Here is a 20,253-nt window from a genome sequence, read left to right as displayed (position 1 = left end):
GATATCATTGCTAGATATCATTGTGAGATATTATCACAAGATATAGATATCATCGCGAGATATCACTGCCAGTATATATATATATATACTGTAGTTTCCACACTATGGGCTGGTGGTTGCAGTGTATAGATAATGGGTTCAGTGGCCGCATCCACTGTGGGCCAGAATGTATATGTATATATATATATATATATATATATATCACTATGAGCACAATGATTCAACAAATGATTATGTTGACTTTTTGCTATGAATAATCTATTATAGTTCTAGCTTATTATATTTAGTGATGATATTCATGATGATATCTCGCGATGATATCTATATCTAGCGATGGTATCTAGCGATGGTATTTAGTGATGCCAATGATGATATCTAGCGATAATATCTAGCGATGATATCTAGTGATGTGGTTCCCCACTATGCTGCGGCTGGCGGCCACGCCCACTGTGGGCCGGGCCACACCACCACACCCATGGGTATATATATCACTATAAGCACAACCATTTAACAAATGGTTATGTTGGCTTTTCACTATGGATAATCTAGTGATTATAGTGCTATCTTATCACAGTGATGATATATATTGAAGATGATATCTAGCAATGCTAGACTGGCCGTGTGACCATGCATGGGACTGGGACCAAATTTTTCCTCAGTCCCATTATTAGATATCTTAGTCCTAGTCCCATATAGTATTTAGTAAATTAGTCACTTTACACTGTTTATATTATAAATCTAGTCCCAGATCATGTTTTACTAATAAATTAGTGATTCTGGTTCCATTTGGTCCCATTTTGTAAACAAATGGGACCATGATTTACCCTATATAGATTGACAGCAGTGATAGATTTGCAGCGGTGGTAGGTTGGCAGTGGTAGGTAGGTTGGCAGTGATAGATTAGCAGCAATAGATTAGCAGCAATAGATTAGCAGTGGTAGGTAGATTAGCAGTGATAGATTAGCAGCAATAGATTAGCAGCAATAGATAGATTAGCAGCAATAGATTAGCAGCAATAGATAGATTAGCAGCAATAGATTAGCAGCAATAGATAGATTAGCAGTGGTAGGTAGGTTGGCAGTGATAGGTAGGTTGGCAGCAGTAGGTAGGTTGGCAGCGATAGATTAGCAGTGATAGATTAGCAGCGATAGATTAGCAGTGGTAGGTAGGTTGGCAGCGATAGGTAGGTTGGCAGCGGTAGGTAGGTTGGCAGCAGCGATAGATTAGCAGCGATAGGTAGGTTGGCAGCGGCATAGATTAGCAGTGGTAGGTAGGTTGGCAGTGGTAGATAGGGGATCTAATAGCGAGCCATCAGGGCATTGAGCACTAAGCAAGATAGGGGTAATATCTCCACCAATCATATCATCAGATTGATGTATTATATAATCATCAGAATGGGACCAAACTTGAGTCAAAATCATGATCAGTCCTAGATCATGTTCTTGTTTTTGATAGTCAGTCACTTTACATGGAATATCAAGATTTATTAGTCCCATTTCACTCATGTTTTGATAATTCTAGTCACTTTACACTCCCATTCTGAATCTGGTCCCACTAAAATCATGCCAAGAAATGAACTGGGACCAAACCAAACCAAACCAAATGTGAAATTCATGGTCCCAGCGGCCAGTCTACCTGATATGATGCTGACGGCGCCACATTCGGCGATGTCATATTTTAGGGCAATTGCCTGCTTCAATTTAGCGCTGGCACCTTAGTGCAGGCTTCTTTCAGGTGAAGCAGTCATCAATGTATATATTGCTAAATTTGAAAATCAGCACAACTTCATTCAACAGAGCAGACAGGATAATAAATCACTATCAAAGCATACCATATTTGTATAGAAATTGTGACAGAAGATGATGAGATTTGATTCTAATGATGCACAAGCACATTGTTTTTAACTACCAAGAAATGACAGAATTTTCAAATACGCCAAATTAACGATGTTGGTCCGAACCAACGCCGCCATTCACACAAAAATGTTCCAGGAAGACAAGTATGTTTCGTTTCGACTGCCACCGCCATTGTGAAGAGTTGGGAACTGGATAACAGGTTTGCATTGTCGTCGCGGCAATAATGGATAATATTTTCATGTATATCGGGTGGTGCGACACGGGCTGAGTGCTAGCGTTGACTGTACCCGAATTGGAAGTTTTACTCGCTCCAGGCCGAATACAGAGCATAGATCCAAGGTCATGGTCAGAATCTTGAGATAATGAGATCCATTGGCTTTTAGTACACGTCAGTTTATTCTGGAGGAGGAAGGAGGATAAGAAAGTGGGATTGCGGGAACATTGTTTAGGGGAATGGGTCAGAATATCTTCATTTACGTTGAGTTGACATTTCCTTCGAGTATACATTAGACCTTGGTAGTTACCCTTGAATCGTTATTGATATTGCTACACTGTACCAGTCTGCCATTTTCCACAGGTCTTTAGAGAAGTTGTACACGACAGCCATAAGAGGTGAGGGTGTCTATTTATACACCGATAGAGGAGATAAAATCCTTGACGGTTGCTGCGCGCGGCAGTATCAAGCATCGGACATGGAAATAAAGAAGCAATCGAGGCCGTGATCGCACAAGCAAGGAATCTGGCATTTGCACACGCATCCTTTTTCACGTCAGATCATGCCAAAGAGTTATCAACAAGAGCAACGACGCATTCTCAAAGGGTTACCTTTTTATGCTCCGGTTCCGAAGCAGTTGATTCAATCTTGAAGATCGCCCGGCAATGTCACATCTACAAAACGACTCGTATCACGGAAGCACCTTCGGCGCCTTGGCTGCGGGAAACAACACTACCAGGAGAGAACCCTTCGCACCCATCCTGAGCTCCGTGTTCCATCATGTCAGCCGCTGTCTCATGATGTTGATGGCGTAGGCGTGACAGAGAGTGAATACGAAGACCGTCTAATGGCTGAATTCAAGGCTATAATTAACACGCTTGGTCCCAAGACTGTGGCCGTAGTCATTGCCGAGCTTGTGGTGGGTGCAACACTTGGTATCGTACCAGCAACGAAATCATCCCCCCGGCCTCCGTGAACTCTGCAACCGCCATGGGATTCTCATCATCTTCGACAAAGTTATGTGTAGAATGGTACGTTCCAGGGCCATTCGATGGAGTGCGCCGGTGCTCTCACTGTACAGAAAATTCTGGACCGTGATAATTTGATCCTGGATGTGATGAAGAGGGGATTGCTGCTTGAGTCCTTTTTGCCGGGGGGTCTGTTGTCATATATGAAAGAGTATGGTGTTAGTCTGCGTGGATCACGGCTGTTCAGAACTGTGGACCATGGACGGTTGGCACTCATCTGTACTGAGGCATCGCTGATACGAACCAATTCCTCATCTATGGGTAGTTCTTCATTTGGCTCTGACGTCCCATCAGCCGTAGGAGTCTGATCTGTCGCAACGTGATCCTGCCCCTGTGATATGAATATTTCGGCCTGCAATCTCCTTTCCTCGTAGTGTGAGCACTCACTGTGCCCTTGTTTTGTTGTTGCACTTAAAAATGACCCTTTATTTGTGAGATCCGCAGAATACGGAGCATATGCATCCTCGACTACAAATAAGCCGGAAGTGGGTTCGGAAGACGCCATGTGTGATATGGGTATACTGGCGTCGTTGGCAACAACACATCCTAGCATTCTTTGTTAGGAGAATGTTGAGGTCTCCGCCATTGATCCATCGAATGTTCCTCTTGTACCCACAGTCGACATTACGACGGGAACATCTACTACAACGGGGACGGTTCTCGTCACACTTGCGATGCTGCTGTAGACATTGTATACAACCTGTGTCAGATGTTGGTTATTGGCAAATCCATACAGGTGTTATAAAGAAGACTTGATAAATTTCATATATAACCTCTCCAGGACCTTCTCCCCTCCGTGCCAGCTGGGCATTTTATTTCTAGTTCTCTGGAATCTGAATCAGCGGCTTCGAGAGATTTTCATATTGTTGATTGACTAAACTCACCAGCTTGTTAATTATTGCTTTGAAGTCACAATCCAGGACGCCAAAAAACAAACAAAATAGAAACTATTTAGCTAGTACATGTCCATGTCCATGTCCATGTACAGTACGTACGTATGGATTTCCAAGTATAGGGATTGAAATTGAATCCAGAGCTCTATATAATTGCTAAAATTCTATTAATATCGATCAATGGCTCAAACAACCAATGGATATCCGCAAAACCTCCAAATCACAGCTTCTGACTAACAACATGTTTCCTGTCCATCCCCATCTCCTTTTTCGCCCGCTCCTTCAACTCTCTCCGTAATAGTTTTCCAACCGCATTTTTAGGTATCTCATTTACAAACACCACGCCCCCGCGCAACTGCTTGAATGGCGATAGCCGATCTTTGACGAAGCTCTTAACCGTCTGTTCATTCACACGAGTGGTGTCGGCCACGACATATGCGCGAGGCAAGTCGGAGGCTGGATCTTCTGGACTGGGAACACCACAGACAGCAGCATCCTTAATGTCTGGGTGGCTAATGAGGACACCCTCAATTTCTGCGGGAGCAATCTGCTGGCCTTTGTATTTCAGGAGCTCCTAGAGGGGGAGGGTTGCCAGGTTAGATTTGGCTTAGTTAGAGGTTTAGAGGATTAGTAAGAAGGAAGTGAAGGTGTTGACGAATAACCATAACTACCTTCTTCCTGTCGACGATGTAAAATTTTCCATTCCTTTGAATACCGATATCCCCAGTGCAGAACCAACCATCGTGGAAAGCATTTTCCGTGGCTTGAGGATTGTTGTAATATCCTTGTGTTACCATTGGTCCTCTAACCAAGAACTCGCCTGGTTGCCCGGGTTCGACGTCATTAAAGGAGCTATCCACCATGCTGAAATTGAGAGATGATTAGATCTAAACATAATTCTGGGCATTCAGATATGAAATATGTGGGGTAAATACCGTAGTTCGACATTGGGTAAAATATATCCAATGCATCCAGTGTAATCATGCACTCCTCTCGGCATCATTGTGACCGCGCCGGTAGTCTCGCTCAGGCCCCAGGTTTGGCCGATTACAACTTGCCTGCCACCTCCTCCAAGTTTTTTGCTCGCAGCCGTCTGCAGGTTACTATCCATAGGTGCTGCTCCGGTGGTTGCGTTAACAACGTACTTGAAATGATCAGTGACATCAGGGGATTTGGCGATTTGTAGATAAATGGAAGGGATCGTGTAGAATGATGTGATCTGATATTGTTTCACAAATCTAAGCATATTTTTCCACTCGTATTTGCCCATCCATACGACAAGGCCGCCGACAGAAAAAGGAACGACGAGATACCCGAATATGCCCGCTATATGGCTGATGGGCAGATGTGCAAGGGTGCGAGATGGAGGAACTTCTCTGCCTGCTGCTATTTCCCTGGCTACCCAGGCTTTCCCGGAGAGACTGACTACGTAGGTTTCCGAAACCAAGTTCGTATGAGAAAGCATGACACCTTATTTTGATCGATCAGTAATTTAACTTACATCTCATTGGGCTGGTGATAGATATTTTACCTTTGGGAAGCCCAGTTGTACCGGATGACCATAGGATCACGATAATGCTCTTCTCCAAAGCTTCGGCATCCGTAATCCGTTGCCACGTCAATTTTCCATTTGAAATTATATTGATATTACCTTCGAGAGAAGAGAGCTTGAAGGATGGATACGACTCCAACATCAACACTCGTTCTGGGGGCAGATTACACTGCTTGGCAGCTTTCAAGGCGATCTCTTTCATTTCTTTGCCGCAAATTATTAAACGGCTATTGGCGATTGCAATCTGTCGAGACAATTCTGCAACTGTCGACGACGGGCTGGCCCCGGAGTATACTCCGCCAGCAGCAAGGGTGCCATAGAAAGCAACAGGAACGAAAGGTTGGCCATGGCTAATGACAGTTACCACGTCCTTATTTGGCCCCTTCGCCCCAATTCCGTAATTAGTTCGTAGGCCGTAGGCGGTGCGCTCTGTTAGATCGTGGAGATCTTTCTTGGTGATTATTTGGGAGGGATAATTTGCATTAATATGGAGGGGGGTCTCGTCTGGTGTTGGACAGTATTCGGATTCTTTATGGAAGTTAGGGTACACGCACTAAGTATAAAATCCTTGGTTTGGGGGTTGTTGAGGAAGGGCATTACCGAATAGAAAGGTGAGCAAGTCAAATTTGGGCAGTTCGACAATGTGGTGGAATTCTGATAATATATTTTCCGTGACATTGTGCAAGAGGCTGAAGTAGTAACTACTTCAGAGAGGGCAGTAGAGAAATAAACAATAATATGTGTCCCGGTGTTTCGAAAGCCCTTGCGCTATTCAGAACGAATGTGTAGTTTCCCCGACGCCGCATTTCCAGAGCTTCTTTGTGTGTTGTGTGGGCAGCACCATTACTATCGCAGCTGACCATTTGCTGGGGAGAAATCATTCTTGATTGACTGTTTTTGCGGTTGGTTAATGACAAAGATAGATAAAAGAGCTAATCGGGCTCCCTGGCAGCCACGAAGGGCTAATATAATTGTAGACCATATAGTAGGTAGCTGGATGGCTAGCTACATACATGTCCATATTGAAATCCTGATATGTCTGGGTTGATTATGTCCAGGACATTGGGGAAAGGCAGGCACGTACGGTCGGTGATTTAGGCAATCAAGACAGCCCGAAGGGGCCACAAATGTGCTCATAGAATGTTCAAACGGAGCAGTTGGATGATGGCATTGGACGCCGGTAGACTCGTAGGCAAAGTTTCGCTAGTGCTCCGCAAACACAACAAGGTACCTTCCCATACTAAATTGGCCTAGTGGTACATGAACAAGACTGGCCGAGGTTGTTGATGTGGCAAAGATTGTCGCCTCGGATGTTTCATCCAGTAAGAGGAATTATTTTATTGATCAATAATATTGCATAACCATTGTCTTTGGGTTTCTCGCCTCGCTGTAAAATGATGACACCGGTATGAGATAATCATGATAACACACTCCAGCAGACGCGAAATAAACAAGAGGGAAAGGAACCAAGCTAATGAAAGTCACGTAGTTCCTCTGGGTTTGGACTTTGCCTCCTTTTTAGCCTTTGCATCCTCTTTCTTTTTCTTCTTCTGTAACTCCAGCTTTTCTTCATGCTTGCGCTTCAAAACAGCTTTTTCCTGTTCAGTCTTCGCAATCGGCTTGAAAAACCCCTCCAGCCGGGATTGTTGTGCTGTTTTTAAGTTCTTTTGTAGACGCGCCGCGGCGTTTCGTACTCGATCCTCGCTGAATGCTTTCTCCTCAACGAGGAATTTCACCAATCCCTCGACATCAGGCGCTTCCCACTTAAAGTCGCAATCCGGGTGATCTGCTTTGCGAACATCGGGGTCGAAGAAGAGTTCTCGAGCTTCCTTATATGGCCAGTCTTCGGGGATGGTGTATTTCTTCTTCGGGTCGGATTTGATGGCCTCGACGACCTGTTCTAAGGACCCGTGGTCACGGATCAATTTTAAAGCAGTGTTAGGGCCGACCTTAGGGATGGGATCGAGGTAGTCGCAACCCAGAAGGATGCAGAGGTCGACAAACTAGGACGGGTGAAGGGTTAGTAGCTCAAAAGCAAAAGAGTACAGATCAGAAGTCTTTAGGAACAAACTTACTTGCTTTCTATCCATATCTAAGCCCTCTAGAACGCGATCTAGATGTATTTCCAGAATTGGTTCCTTGCGTTGTTCACTGAACGTGAGATGTCGTAGTAAGATTGGCGAGTCAAAGCACAATGTATCCATATCCTCTGATGCCGCAGCGTAAACCTTCCCTGCCCTTGCAAGTACAGCACATTGGGCCTCTGCCTCAGTTGGCGCGTCGATGTAGGGCACACCCATCAGTTTCAATAGCTTCTTGCATTCCTCATTATGTTCGCGGGTTACCCTGACCGTTCGTCTCGAGAACTTTTCCACCTCTTCTGCTGTGCCAACCTCCTTTGCTTCCTCATGCGCTTCTGCAGCCTCGGACTTGCGCATGAATCGTTTAGCCAGTTCTCCAGACTTGAGCTTTGGAGGTGCACCGTCGAATACATAAACAGGTTTAATGCCGTTGTCGACGATGCGAAGAGTACGGTAGAACATGCCCATGAGATGTGAAGTTGTCTCGCCGGTTTCGCTCGTAAGTTGTTGGCCGTCTGAGCGAACGGCAATAAGGAAACTGTAGATGCTCATGGAGCTGTGTACATATTAGTTGTATATCCATGATCTGGAACGAATTGCTGCATGACATACGCATCCTAAACGAATGGAAGTAAGATTAATGGTCAGCCAAGCCCGGAAACACTTCATGCAGGTGATTATGCAATTTTGAGCAAGGCACAGGAGGCAAAGTACATACAATTGCAACCTTTCGGCCGAAATGATTTTTGATTTCACCCGCTTTGACTGCATCAGGAGCATTTTCCTGTATTATTTGGTACAGATCTGGAAGCGTAATCCCATATATTAGAACATTTTCATTGCCCAGTACGTGACATGTAATTGTACCGGTCTTTCTTTCTTTCTTTTTGTTGGGGGGAAGATAGATAGCAAAATATCGAGGAAGGTAACTTACGTTTTATTCCCATTTCAACCAAGGTATATGCGACACTGGTTAAGCTGAGAGCCTGGTAAGCTCTCCGGTTTAAGATGTTTCTTTTAAACTGGAATACAAGGATAATCTGCGGTTAATCTCACATATACAGTAAAGGGGGAGAAATTAAAAGAAGAAAAAGTATCATCTATCCTAACCGCCTTCACCGGAATGACTTGAAGGATGCTTCTGTCGTCGCGACACGATAATTATCGGAGGCGCGTCACATTCACGTGATGACGTGATGCAGCTAATACTGCCAAGTGAAGATTTGCGTGTATTTTGGTTGTCCACCTCGGCAAGGATTAGTGGTAAAACCCCATATTATTGTCCATCATGCGTGATCCTGCTGGTTCTAGGAGGAGGTGTTTTGAGTCTAGGAAGAATTTCTGGGTCGTTTTTCTGCTTGGTCATCAAAACTACCAGTCTCTGCTGATTATTCACCTCTAAGTCAAGTGTGGTATCGCTGGGATCTGTTATTTAGCTAATATTAAGCTTTAACTAACTATGATGTGCTCTATGAACTCTATGTTCCCACCCTAGCATATGGTTGTTCATGGGTTTACGAGTGGTGCCCAGGTAGGTCATGATTATTTGGTTATTTCTCTCCTTGTGAGGCCCGAGGATCCAACTCGCAGGTTCGGATAGATTTGACTCCTAATTTTTGAATTGGATGAGGGTGGCAATCTCCACAGAACCCTCAATCTCGAGCCAACAGCACATGTGTTCATGATACATGTCCTTCAGGCTGTAGCTTGCAGGACTGGAATGGGGCTGACATTAATATAGAATTATCTTGGTAGGTATGTGGAGATAAGAGGCTGTGGATTGGTGGTCGAAACTCACACCAGGTTTCTCATCTGACTTTCGTGAACTGTCGTTATTCGGCATGACAACGATAGAACCTATTTCATGCAGATGACAGGAAAATAATCCTAGCTTCCATACTAGTAGTAGACATGAAGGGGGGTGTGCAGAGGTCTTGCGGATGATTGGTGCGGCTTTAACCTTAAAAGCTAGTTTTTAAGGTTAACCTAACATCAAACAAAATGCTGCCAAAAAAAAAAAAAAAAACCGTGACTGCCGCAAGGGATAGCTTGTTTACCCTCCAGAAATTAGTTTACCGAAGGTATGACTTTTGAGACGTTTTCTTAACTCAACGCTGGCTTGAAGGAAGGCAGCCGAAGAGTACCGGTAGCGTCGATTGAAGCCTGCAATGTAAGTAGAGAAGAGCTAACCCCGTGATAGTTGAATCGATGCACTCTGTTAGGAATTGGGTGAAAGTTCCTTCAAGCGACATTCATTTTATTTCTCATCTGTTTTGTGGTTAGATGAAGAAGATGTAGGTGGTGAATGAAATTTATCAATCATTAAACATGATGAAATACCTGGTTTTTGGCAACTGTTTCTCCTCGCCTGAGGGATATGTTTTCAGCTACCTACGGAGCATCGAATTTCTTCTCTTCGTGACCACGATCACGGTCCCCATAATATCTGCCCCAAGAACTCTCTAGCAGCATTCTTGATTTCCAGAAGTGGAACTTTTCGCCGGTGCCATGACCGTCTCCAACGAGTTCCTGTAGGAAGCCTGGATCAACCCCCTTTCCCAACTTTGGTGCTATTCGTACCGAATATCTCCTCGCGATCAGAGCTCAACGAAGAACTTTCACACGTTGGTCGCTGAAATACGAAGAAGGAGCTATAACTGTGTTTCTCCTACCAGCCCAACATAGCAGCATGTAGACTGCTGTCAACACTGCGTTGGCGGATACACCATTATAATGCAAACTGTGGACGCTAGGAAACAGCACAAGATGCTGGGAAAAGTGGTACTTTCGCAAGAGCACGCGGATAGCAGTTATATGGATGCAATATCAGCCCAAGGGGTTGAGAGGTGGTTGTCACATTTCATATACCCCTCAAATAAACGTCTACTCATAGACCTACGAAAGGAAATTGGCGAGTAATGCCGGAGCTCAAACTCCCACGGAGCCACATTGACCAACCAAAAGCCGGGAGTTATCACGTTTCGCACTGTGGCATGCTTGCGTCGCAAACTACTATTCGGACCCAAAGGGAATGAAGCACACTGCAGATTTTGCATTTGGTCAGTATTTCCTGTCTTCTGGAGCCAGGAGATGTGGACACCGAAGCCTCATTGGAACTATGGGAGAAGACATTTGGAATCGCAAAGAAAGAGTCCCGGGTGCCTGCATTACAAAAGTGCGCGCATGCGCTTCTTACTGGGAAAGAAGGGAAGAGTGAAGGTCTGGTGGATATTTCAATCGCAGTACAGGCGGAAACGAGGCTCCAAGGTATAATTGATGGAGCCGGGGAACTCCAACTGGGCATGAATGGGTTGATATGCTCGGAGTTAGGTGGTGCTTTGTTACAGCTAGAGGAAGGAGAGAGAATGGGAGTAAGTTACAGAAGGCTTGCAAGGTCGATTCTTCAATTCTTCAATTCTTCAATGCGAGTTTTGTTTTTTTCAGAAGAGTTCTGGGCATTAGATTTTCTATTCTTTCTTTCTTTCTTTCTTTTTTTTTTTTTTTTTGCAATTGTTTTCCTCTAGATTATATCCGGAACCTAAAAAAGAAATGAGATCACAGAGATTCATGCCAAAAGCACTGGGATACAGGATCACTGGCATAGGTGATTTTCCATCCTCTCCTGCAACGGGCATTTGAACTTTTGAAGGCAAGGCTATTTGATTGGTTGACATAGAGGCTCTGGTAAGAGCAAATTTTGATATTCCGTCATAACGTGAATGTTATTGCGAATCCTTGACTACCATCAACTCGGTTTTTTCTACCACATTTACTTTCACCCTGTTCTATCCCCACCTATTTGGAACACTTTAATTCATTTAGAGTCCCCTTGCGCGAGATTTTTCGATTAGCTATGCAGGTTCCCCGCTAAGGGGCCCATATTAGATTTCCCATTAAGATTATCCGTATTACTAACATTTTACCTGCTTCTTGTTTCGTCCGGATCAACCTTCTTCACTATCCAGAGGGACACAAACATACGATAAAACACCAAGTCTCTTGACAGGCAACTGGGCAGCGTTTCATATCAGCCTGTATGTAACAGTAGTCAGTCTCTAGATGTCCGCTCCGATGTATGCAATGCTTCTTCATCCTTTTTTTTGTTCTTCTGGTCCCCACTCCAGCTCAGAGCCTTGTTGGCTAAATCAGCGGGATAGAGAGACTCATTGATCGTGCCCTAAGATAATAGTCTGAATATTGTTCACAATATACAGGGTCCCCGTTCATGCACCACCAACGACATTTTGAAAAACAACGGCCTTTTCGCAGCCGCCGCATTCGTCTCGCCGATTGCAGAAATCTGGACGGATGTCAGAAGGGGGGTTTTCGTTGTGGGCTTTGCATGTAATATTATATACTGGTATTAGGGGAATAAAGTGGGGGAATATAATAGAACTAATAATCCATTGCCGCAAAATATTCCAAGCTGGTAAGTATAGACTGAGGAATCATGTTCTGAGTCTGTTACATCAAAAGATCAGTTCATTCATGCATGAGATGCTCTTCACGAACCTTTCTGGGAATAATATTTCTGATATATTTTATATCATCCATGATTTATTGGCGCTTTTACCATCGCATCTCCCCCGGGGTTTCTGCCCGAATTTTACAAAAAAACAAGTGGCCGCAATACCTTTCTTTGTTCTTTTCACACTCATCTACAGAGAGATGATGCGTTTTGAGAATGGGATGCTGGCGTCGGGTCGATAGGTATCGCGGACAAATATGCCTTTAGAAAATATTGGCTGGGGCATAGTTTGGTCATTGATCAATGAAAGAATCTTAGAATAGGTGATAGACATGCAAACATGTTAGGTATTGCCTCCAATACATATCCTCGGTGAGCGAGATGGAATTCTCATAATTTTCCTTTGGGTTTAATTCCTTGCCGAAGCCGAAATATGATTAAAGTAACGGAGCAAACAAACGTCTATCTGTTGCTTTGCCTTTTTACCACGTAAATTATATTCGCCTTAGACCTCTGGGCCGTGCGGATCCACCTGATGGAAAAAGGCTATAGCCACGCTGATGGAGGTGGAAGGTTCGTTAATTGTAACTATCTAGCAGGCACAGCACTGCTTAAATAGGTGTGGTCACGTGGCATTCTAGCGGGCGATAGGGATGCCAACACCCACTGCATAAAGGGAACTTTGGAAGGGTGTGCTTCACCAGGGTCGGCATTGCCAATAAGAACAGGATTTGTCAACCACCAGTATATCTTATAAACATCTCCAACATGATAGATATAGAGATTTTATGCATGGATTGTTTGAAGAACGTAATACATCCATTGAGAAATAATTTTCATTCCTTCGTGAATTCAAATGAATCATTTGCTCCGCAACAGGGGCTTGCATACTCGTGATAGTTATTGTGTCTTGGATTTTTGGGCTTTTGCGTGCAACCTGCTTTTTGAGACAAAACATGGGTCCTGGATAGTTATCGCGGAAGTGGATTGATCAACCCGCGGCATTGTCGCATTTGCCACTAAAAAAATTATGAAAATAAATAGAATAAAAAACATTAAGTTGAGCTGTATTTTGGTATCTCTAGCAAAAACCGCCCACAAACTTCCCTGCCGCTCTGCCGGCTCACTTTTGATTTGTTTCATAATTAAAAATTATCCCTTTCAACTCTTAATTGGCCATACCTTGAACAAGACAAGTGTTAGCTACACCTCAACCCTCCTACCGGGCTTTTTATTGTAGTGGAAGGGGACGAAGAGAACAACATACGACTTCACAGCGATGCTTGAGATCATGGCAGTAAACCGCGATGGTCTTTAGTTTCTGGTCCATACCCTTTTAGAATATGGATGGTCAGTTTTCTTGCTTTCCTTCATTTCAGTTTTCTTTTTTTTCTTGAAGCGGAGGTTAGAAAGAAAGGGCCTCAGTGTGGTCCTTACCTCTGCCTTCTTTTGACACTCTGGATCTGCCTGGCAATCGATATCGGCATTGCACTGGAGGCGGAAGAAGAATTATTGTTAAAATCATAGCGATGATGTAACTGGATATATATTTCTCGAAATGTAGGCTTATGTCGAACATGATGGACGACATACATGGTACCCCACTCTACACAGCTCGACCCTGACCCTCTGTGCTGCTGTCATTCCTGTCGTTGCCACGAGGGCCAAGGTCAAGGGGAGGTCGATCTTCATCCTGAATTTGGATGCTGGGTGGTTATCAGGCGAAAAAGGGCCACTGGAAACGGTGATCGACAGCGTAGAGGACGCAGGAAGAAAAAAGGTTTCATGCAGGTCAGAATTGCAAGCTGAAGACGAAAGGAAATGAGAAAAATTAAAATATCGTGTGGGCTCAGATAAAATTTTAGTGACGGGGCTGGGACGGGATTATTTATTTATTTATTTGATCAATGGAGGTTCACGCTCAGACTCCGGATTTTTTCTTCTCTGCATATAGCCCAACCTGCGAAACAGGAATTTAAAGGAGAAAGCCCGAAAGTCGAGGAACTGGATCGTTGGTGGCTTGCAGCGCAGAACAAGCTCTGTTTGTTTTAAGCCCGTCCTTTTGTGGATGGCTAAGTGATTAGTTGCTGAGGGATTACTCCTTGCTTAGCGGGCTGGCTCAGTTGGTGAGAACGGTGAGATCCTCAGCATACACCCCGAATCGACCATATTGTTGTTCGTATAATAATGAGATGTTCTTATGTTGTTGCTTTTTGTTCCCACACATATTGTGATACAGTTGATATTAGCCCAAAACTTTCAAGAATTAAGAATGCATTAAACCATAACTGCAACGCATATTATGGACCACTGATGAGAATTTCCAGCCAGGGCAGCCAGCCAGTTCCATGCGGACTGCTGCATCAAACCATCCACGCGAGGCTTTGCACAACAAGTTGAGGTGCATACCGAGGAGAAGCAGGCATTTCCCTTATCTGCGCTTTCGCATCGCATTCCCAGAACTCTTTTGTGCTTGTCAGGCCCTGTTGAGAGGAAGCTACACAAATCGCCCAGGGAACAAAGAGTCACCTGGCTCCTGAGCAACTGCTTCTGCACCTCATCGCTATTGGCACAACACATGGGTCAGAGCTGCCGCTGGTTGCGGGAGGAAACCCAATCCTCTTGGTGCGGGCCGGGGTGTCCGGCTGATGGCTCGTGGCTGATGGGCCAGCTATCAATAGCCTTCCTTGAGAATAATATGATATGCTTGAACGGGCAAATAACTACGTTGTCATGTTCAAGTTTACTTCATACTGGAGTTAACTAAAAAAACAAGCTCGATGTTCGGCCCTGCTGCCAGTCTAAACGTGGTACTTCACCAGACCATCCATGGTACATGGATTCCCCCGATCATCCCTTGGGATCAACATTAAAGAAAAATAAAATAGAATGCGTACACGATTTTCCTTTCATTATTGACCTCGTCAACGATACTTGGAGATATTACATTCGGATAATCGCATGCGCTTCAACGCGAACCACCATATATGGTCCTTGGTCAATCGACAAACGAAGGACGCATAAAACCTCGACATCCAACTGCCACATCAGGAAAATGAAAAGATATTGATGTGGTTATAATTTTCTATCGATTGTTCTGACAGCATCGCAATAGTTTCGAGAAATAACCCTGAGGTATCACGCTTCGCAAGGAATCGGAGGCAACAGACGTACGGAGTATAAATCTATTTTTTATTCTTTTGTCTCTCTCTTTCGTTATATGATTAAATAACAGGAAAATCCGTGTGAAAAAGGGAAGATCGGACATGGTATATGTCCAGTACATGCACAATCCACCGTTCCCATGTTCTCGGTGAGTTCCTTCTATCGTGGCATTGAGAAGGGCATTTTTACCCTGTTCAAACATCAGTGGCTCCGTATCAAATTGCGATATTATCTCGATTCTCCCTGAACGAGTTGTATCCAACCGCCTAATTGCTAGTCTCGGGCTCCAAGCACAACAGCCTGCAACCTATTCGCCATTCCAGAATTCCTGGATCATCTTTGCAGCGACTCGATCTCTGAATCCCTCCCCGATAACTGTAGTAAGTCACATGTCCATGTACATGTCTATGCATAGGAAGCTGCCGCTAGAAAGGGGATTGGAAAATGCAAAATCCAGTCATCCGTTCCATTCAGCAATCGTGCTTAGCTCTCACAATATATGTGCTACCATCCCAATCCTTTAGGGCCTTTCAAAAGAGTGTTGGATTTGCGAAAAGTAGCAGCGCCCGCATTTTCTATGGGAAGAATGACTTTGTACGAAGGGGCACCTTCCGTCTCTTTGATTCGAAAAGAAATCACTCATAAATTACTCATTTTCTGGGGTATCAAGTGTTTTAAGGCCTTAACTAGATAAATTGATGAGAGCATGCCAAGACGTTAATACACTAAAAAAGCCAGCCCTAAACTTACCTACCTACCTTAAAGTTTAGCGCTCCATCACGATTAACCTAGCATTTTTGGAAGCGCCCCAGCCGATTGAGCTTCAGCTTTGAATACTTGAGACCTTTCGAATGAGCCTGGGTTTTTGCCCGAGACAAAAATTGTTTTTCGACAGCTGCCTTTTGCCGATTGGGTATTTCATAAACTGGGTCGATATAACTAGTGGTTATACGTGGGGGGACGGGATCACCCGACCCCTGGATATAATTTGAAAGGTCGGTTAGGTGCCGAAAGTGTTTCTGCCCGGGAATTAGAACAAAATGGCATCCCACCATCGAGGTCCTTCTTCACGTACGCCAAGCGGACCCGGCTGTGTCGGGGACTACAGCTATCTCCAGAGCAACCAGCGCGGTTCTTCGCCGTCGTGTTGGCACTTGTCTAAATCCCATTACCAAGGCGCAGCAAGGCGGACATGAACCTCCCTCCAATCATTTGACTGACTTTCTCGATTTCTCTGGAGATCGTTTCCCCTTAGCATCCTAGAATCGGGATCGCTTTATCAATTTCTCCGCCCGACCCTCTTGCGTGCAAGTCAACGCTCTCTTACGCCCAATGCGGAATTTACAGTATCGCTGATTTTCTACAGCAATAACGATAGCGTAAGGGATGGATATAGTCGCCGTTTACTTGGCTAAAACTATGCCCATGAGTTGTCGCTGTCTGAGCTATTAAAGGAAACCCTACTACGTGTTTTCTTTGACTTGGTGGAACTAGATGTCGCTAGGGAAGGAAAAGGATATCGACTTTGATGATCCGCTGCGCGAGAAAACGATTTCCTTTGCAGATCTCCTTCTAGATTATTTCTTTCTACCATGTGCGACGCTCCCTCTCCACTGCGCTCTTACGCTTCTTTGCTGATGTTGTTAATGGTGAAAGTCACAGGCAGGAATGCTCCAGTCGTCCATAATTCACACCTTTCCATGATGCAACAGGCACAAACAGGCGGGCATGAACTTACAGGGGCATTGGGCAAAAAAATCATTTGTTTGGAGCTTTTGCCTCATCTGCAACTGCCATCGTCGTATAATTTCACACGCATTTGACTCCGGTGAGGCGTTCAAGGGTATGGAACAGCATGTCCATTTTGTAACGGGACTAAGACTTCTGTTACCACACCCTCTGCCCCAGAGAATACCTGTCCATAGATACCCCTTCTCCCCAGCTCATATCTTTCGCCTCTCAGGGGCAGGCGAATATATCGATATAATTCTGCAAGACTTTGAGGAGAACGATTGTTGGAGAGGTTGATCTCATAACCAGGGCAGCGAGCAGTTACACACTAATTTCCAGGGCGATCAACATGGCCTTTCTTAAGCATAATCAATCTATCAGTTCCGACAAGAGGAGGAAACAATACCCACATCACATCGCTACTCGCTCGATTTTTCTCAGAACAGCTTCCATCATGTCTTTAGTTTCCCGCTAAGTTTGAGTAATTTCTTCAAACCAGTCACCTATTTGGTTGACGAGTCAAAGCGTAGGCCAATTGAATGTTCAGCACATGGGGCGGAACTGTGTAGAACGATGAAGAAAAGGTAAAGAGTGGAAGATGGCAGGTTCCATTACCTCAGACGGCTGGAGTGGCAAACAGGGCGCAGTGATTGGCTGTGTTCCGGAATAACATTTCTCCCCCGCCCTTATCGCTGGTACAGCCACGGCGGCGGCGGCGGCGGCTTCTTCCATTGTTGTCTGTTTTCTCGTCAACCTGTGACTTTTCCCCTCCACCAGATCTCACCACCACCACCATCCACATCTTCATAGACACTCCCTCATTCCATCACCGTTGCTTGCAGAACATATTGCGTAGGTTGGCTCTATTGTCCGTCCATCTGTTCTCAGTCTGGACTCCGTGTCCTGGATGCCCCCCAACCAGCTCACCGCTAACTCGTCGCTCAGACAGAACACTCCCCTCTCGAAACACTCAAGGATTCGCAGCACACGACACCACCACCACTCGTCTATTGCTCGTCTTCTTTCAAATCTTTCTCTTTCTTTCTCTCCTTACTTTCTATCTCACATCCCTCTTCTCTCGAAATGGCTCTCAAGAGAATTAATAAGGAACTCTCAGACCTGGGACGGTGAGTAGCCTTCTTCTCGTTGGCCATTTTTGGTGTTCCACCCCCACCACCGTCACCAACCACGCCTGCGGGGCGCGCTGCCTCTTGATTTCGCTTCCTCCACGCCCCTGCAAAAGCATCCTGCGGTTCAGCTGAGGAAAATGATTACTAAATGATGTCGATATAGCGATCCCCCTTCGTCTTGTTCTGCTGGCCCCGTTGGAGATGATTTGGTAGGTTTGGTTCTATAGCCCCTGTGTCACGTTGCCATGCCCGATCTGTTTCGGTATGGTGGAGTTATACAAGGCTCGCACTGGAGAGAACACATCCCTACTTGGGTGGTGTATAATGTCTGGTTGTCGTGGTTTGAAAAGAGGGCGTGGACTGACCTGGTTATACCACAATAGTTTCACTGGCAAGCGACTATCATGGGCCCTGTAAGTCATAATTTTTTTTTTTTTTTTTAAAGATACTTGATATGCTGTCCCTTTCCCCCTCCCTTATTTGCAACTGCAAGAGCAAAAAAATCCACATTTGATGGGAGATATCAGGCTTTTACAGTTGAGACATGGCCGAATGTAGACAGGAGAGAGACGGTGACTAACATATCTTTTTTTTTCTTGGACGATAATAGGGTGACAGCCCTTATTCCGGTGGTGTCTTCTTCCTAACCATACATTTCCCCACCGATTATCCATTCAAGCCACCCAAGGTCAACTTTACTACGCTCATCTACCATCCAAACATCAACTCAAACGGGAGCATTTGCCTGGACATCCTCAGAGACCAATGGAGCCCTGCCCTGACTATATCAAAGGGTTTGTCTTATCCACCCGCGTTTCCCTATATTAGTTCTGTTTGTGGCTATTTGCTAACATGCCTGGTTTTCTCAAGTCCTACTTTCGATCTGTTCCATGCTCACAGACCCGAACCCGGATGATCCTTTGGTACCTGAAATTGCTCATGTTTACAAGACCGATCGTCCGCGGTATGAAGCGACAGCCCGCGAATGGACTAGGAAATACGCGATTTGATTAATGAATTAAATGCAACGGCCAACACGTTCACATGGTGCTCCATATTTACCCCAACCACCCATTTTTTTAAATTATGTTTTTTAACGCCCCTCCTTTCACCCGCTACATATCCCACCCCACCTTGAACCTTCGAAAAGACATGCCTTCCTTGCTTGCTGCCATGGAATAGATCATGTTTCCCTTCTTTTCTTGCTTTGCTCTGTGTTGGTCTGGCAGAGTTGGTCGGGCCGGAGGAATATGGATCAATCGACGCATTTGTCAGCCGGCACAATCAGCCATTCAACCAGGGACAAGAGAAGAGAGAAATGGTAAATGTTAATGAAAAAGAGAAAGCTGGAACAACAAGAAACATAAAAACGACCAAAAAAAGAGCATGTGTGAGAGAGTGGCCGACCCCATCAATATCATATATGTTTCCAAGCAGTACATCTTTTTTCCTATCCTTCTTTTCAGTTTCCTAAAAATCGATATGAACCACAAAGAAAGGGTCAAGAGCAGATATGCGAGGTAACTAATCGGAGTGTTACTGTACTTTTTCTTCCTTCTCTTTCATTCCTTTCTTGCGCCGACAGTGTATAGCAGTGGAAGGGCCGAGAGGCGGAGCAGAAGGAAACGGGAGGCGGGAAGGGAAAGTCAAAGAAGGGTTTAGCATCCGTGTGTTTTTCGCGCTGGTCTGATTGTTAACTCCTGCCATACATTCTTTTGCTCCTTCTTTTCTCTTCTTTTCTTTTTCTTTGTTTGTTTTTCTTAACCCTCTTATTCCCTCCCCTCTCTCCTTTCGTTTTGTGTTCCCCTTTTGAATTTCATTTAAAGCAACTTCATGATCTCATGCGTCGGCTTCAGTCTTGCTCCTTTCATTCTGTGGTTTCTTGTTTGGGTTTTGTTTTTGTAAGCAGTATGGAATGAGATGGACATGCGGGACGGAGAGATAAAGAGCATGTCAGTAAATAAGTATAGGTAGGGTTCAGGGGGGTGGGAATGTAACTAAGTGGCCTGGTAACCAGCAGAGTGTTCTTGATATAATAACCAGTTTCCCACTCTTCATTTATTTCTATTTGGGTTTTAGACCAGTTTTTTGTCATTTGTCACTGATGCCACCACCTGCGTGCTGCCCTGCATGCC

The 20,253-nt window shown here is 44.7% G+C and overlaps 8 protein-coding genes across 8 annotated transcripts; 2 read left to right on the top strand and 6 right to left on the bottom strand.

Annotated features, from left to right (window-relative positions):
* Positions 1-1,982: 1,982 nt before the first annotated feature.
* HCBG_07738 (aminotransferase class-III) lies at positions 1,983-3,406 on the top strand (the record flags this gene model as incomplete). The annotated part of the gene is made up of 5 exons (XM_045434787.1): positions 1,983-1,999; positions 2,171-2,201; positions 2,417-2,532; positions 2,725-2,989; positions 3,098-3,406. The coding sequence occupies 5 exons, from the start codon at positions 1,983-1,985 to the stop codon at positions 3,404-3,406; spliced, it is 738 nt and encodes a 245-aa protein (XP_045284093.1).
* A 251-nt stretch (positions 3,407-3,657) lies between these two features.
* On the bottom strand, positions 3,658-3,909 carry HCBG_07737 (uncharacterized protein; the record flags this gene model as incomplete). Its single annotated transcript, XM_045434786.1, has 2 exons — positions 3,658-3,778; positions 3,872-3,909. The coding sequence occupies 2 exons, from the start codon at positions 3,907-3,909 to the stop codon at positions 3,658-3,660; spliced, it is 159 nt and encodes a 52-aa protein (XP_045284092.1).
* Positions 3,910-4,211: 302 nt separating this feature from the next.
* Positions 4,212-6,140, bottom strand: HCBG_07736 (4-coumarate-CoA ligase; the record flags this gene model as incomplete). The annotated part of the gene is made up of 5 exons (XM_045434785.1): positions 4,212-4,565; positions 4,663-4,855; positions 4,927-5,461; positions 5,523-6,071; positions 6,098-6,140. The coding sequence occupies 5 exons, from the start codon at positions 6,138-6,140 to the stop codon at positions 4,212-4,214; spliced, it is 1,674 nt and encodes a 557-aa protein (XP_045284091.1).
* Positions 6,141-6,862: 722 nt separating this feature from the next.
* Positions 6,863-8,180, bottom strand: HCBG_07735 (DNA-repair protein rad2; the record flags this gene model as incomplete). Its single annotated transcript, XM_045434784.1, has 2 exons — positions 6,863-7,546; positions 7,619-8,180. The coding sequence occupies 2 exons, from the start codon at positions 8,174-8,176 to the stop codon at positions 7,025-7,027; spliced, it is 1,080 nt and encodes a 359-aa protein (XP_045284090.1).
* Positions 8,181-13,134: 4,954 nt separating this feature from the next.
* On the bottom strand, positions 13,135-13,853 carry HCBG_07734 (uncharacterized protein; the record flags this gene model as incomplete). Its single annotated transcript, XM_045434783.1, has 4 exons — positions 13,135-13,274; positions 13,360-13,425; positions 13,530-13,583; positions 13,686-13,853. 4 exons carry the CDS (start codon positions 13,782-13,784, stop codon positions 13,254-13,256), a joined length of 240 nt encoding a protein of 79 aa, XP_045284089.1.
* Positions 13,854-14,369: 516 nt separating this feature from the next.
* On the bottom strand, positions 14,370-14,923 carry HCBG_07733 (uncharacterized protein; the record flags this gene model as incomplete). The annotated part of the gene is made up of 2 exons (XM_045434782.1): positions 14,370-14,655; positions 14,907-14,923. The coding sequence occupies 2 exons, from the start codon at positions 14,921-14,923 to the stop codon at positions 14,370-14,372; spliced, it is 303 nt and encodes a 100-aa protein (XP_045284088.1).
* Positions 14,924-17,094: 2,171 nt separating this feature from the next.
* HCBG_07732 (uncharacterized protein) lies at positions 17,095-17,720 on the bottom strand (the record flags this gene model as incomplete). Its single annotated transcript, XM_045434781.1, has 2 exons — positions 17,095-17,316; positions 17,604-17,720. The coding sequence occupies 2 exons, from the start codon at positions 17,718-17,720 to the stop codon at positions 17,095-17,097; spliced, it is 339 nt and encodes a 112-aa protein (XP_045284087.1).
* Positions 17,721-17,782: 62 nt separating this feature from the next.
* HCBG_07731 (ubiquitin-conjugating enzyme) lies at positions 17,783-19,283 on the top strand (the record flags this gene model as incomplete). Its single annotated transcript, XM_045434780.1, has 6 exons — positions 17,783-17,856; positions 17,938-18,115; positions 18,282-18,327; positions 18,502-18,531; positions 18,729-18,912; positions 18,989-19,283. 5 exons carry the CDS (start codon positions 18,072-18,074, stop codon positions 19,126-19,128), a joined length of 444 nt encoding a protein of 147 aa, XP_045284086.1.
* Between the last annotated feature and the right edge of the window lie 970 nt (positions 19,284-20,253).

The sequence above is a fragment of the Histoplasma capsulatum genome (assembly GCF_000150115.1).
Source record: "Histoplasma capsulatum G186AR genomic scaffold supercont2.14, whole genome shotgun sequence".
Classification (NCBI taxonomy): Eukaryota; Fungi; Ascomycota; class Eurotiomycetes; order Onygenales; family Ajellomycetaceae; genus Histoplasma; species Histoplasma capsulatum.
This window is presented reverse-complemented; position numbering and strand designations above follow the sequence as displayed.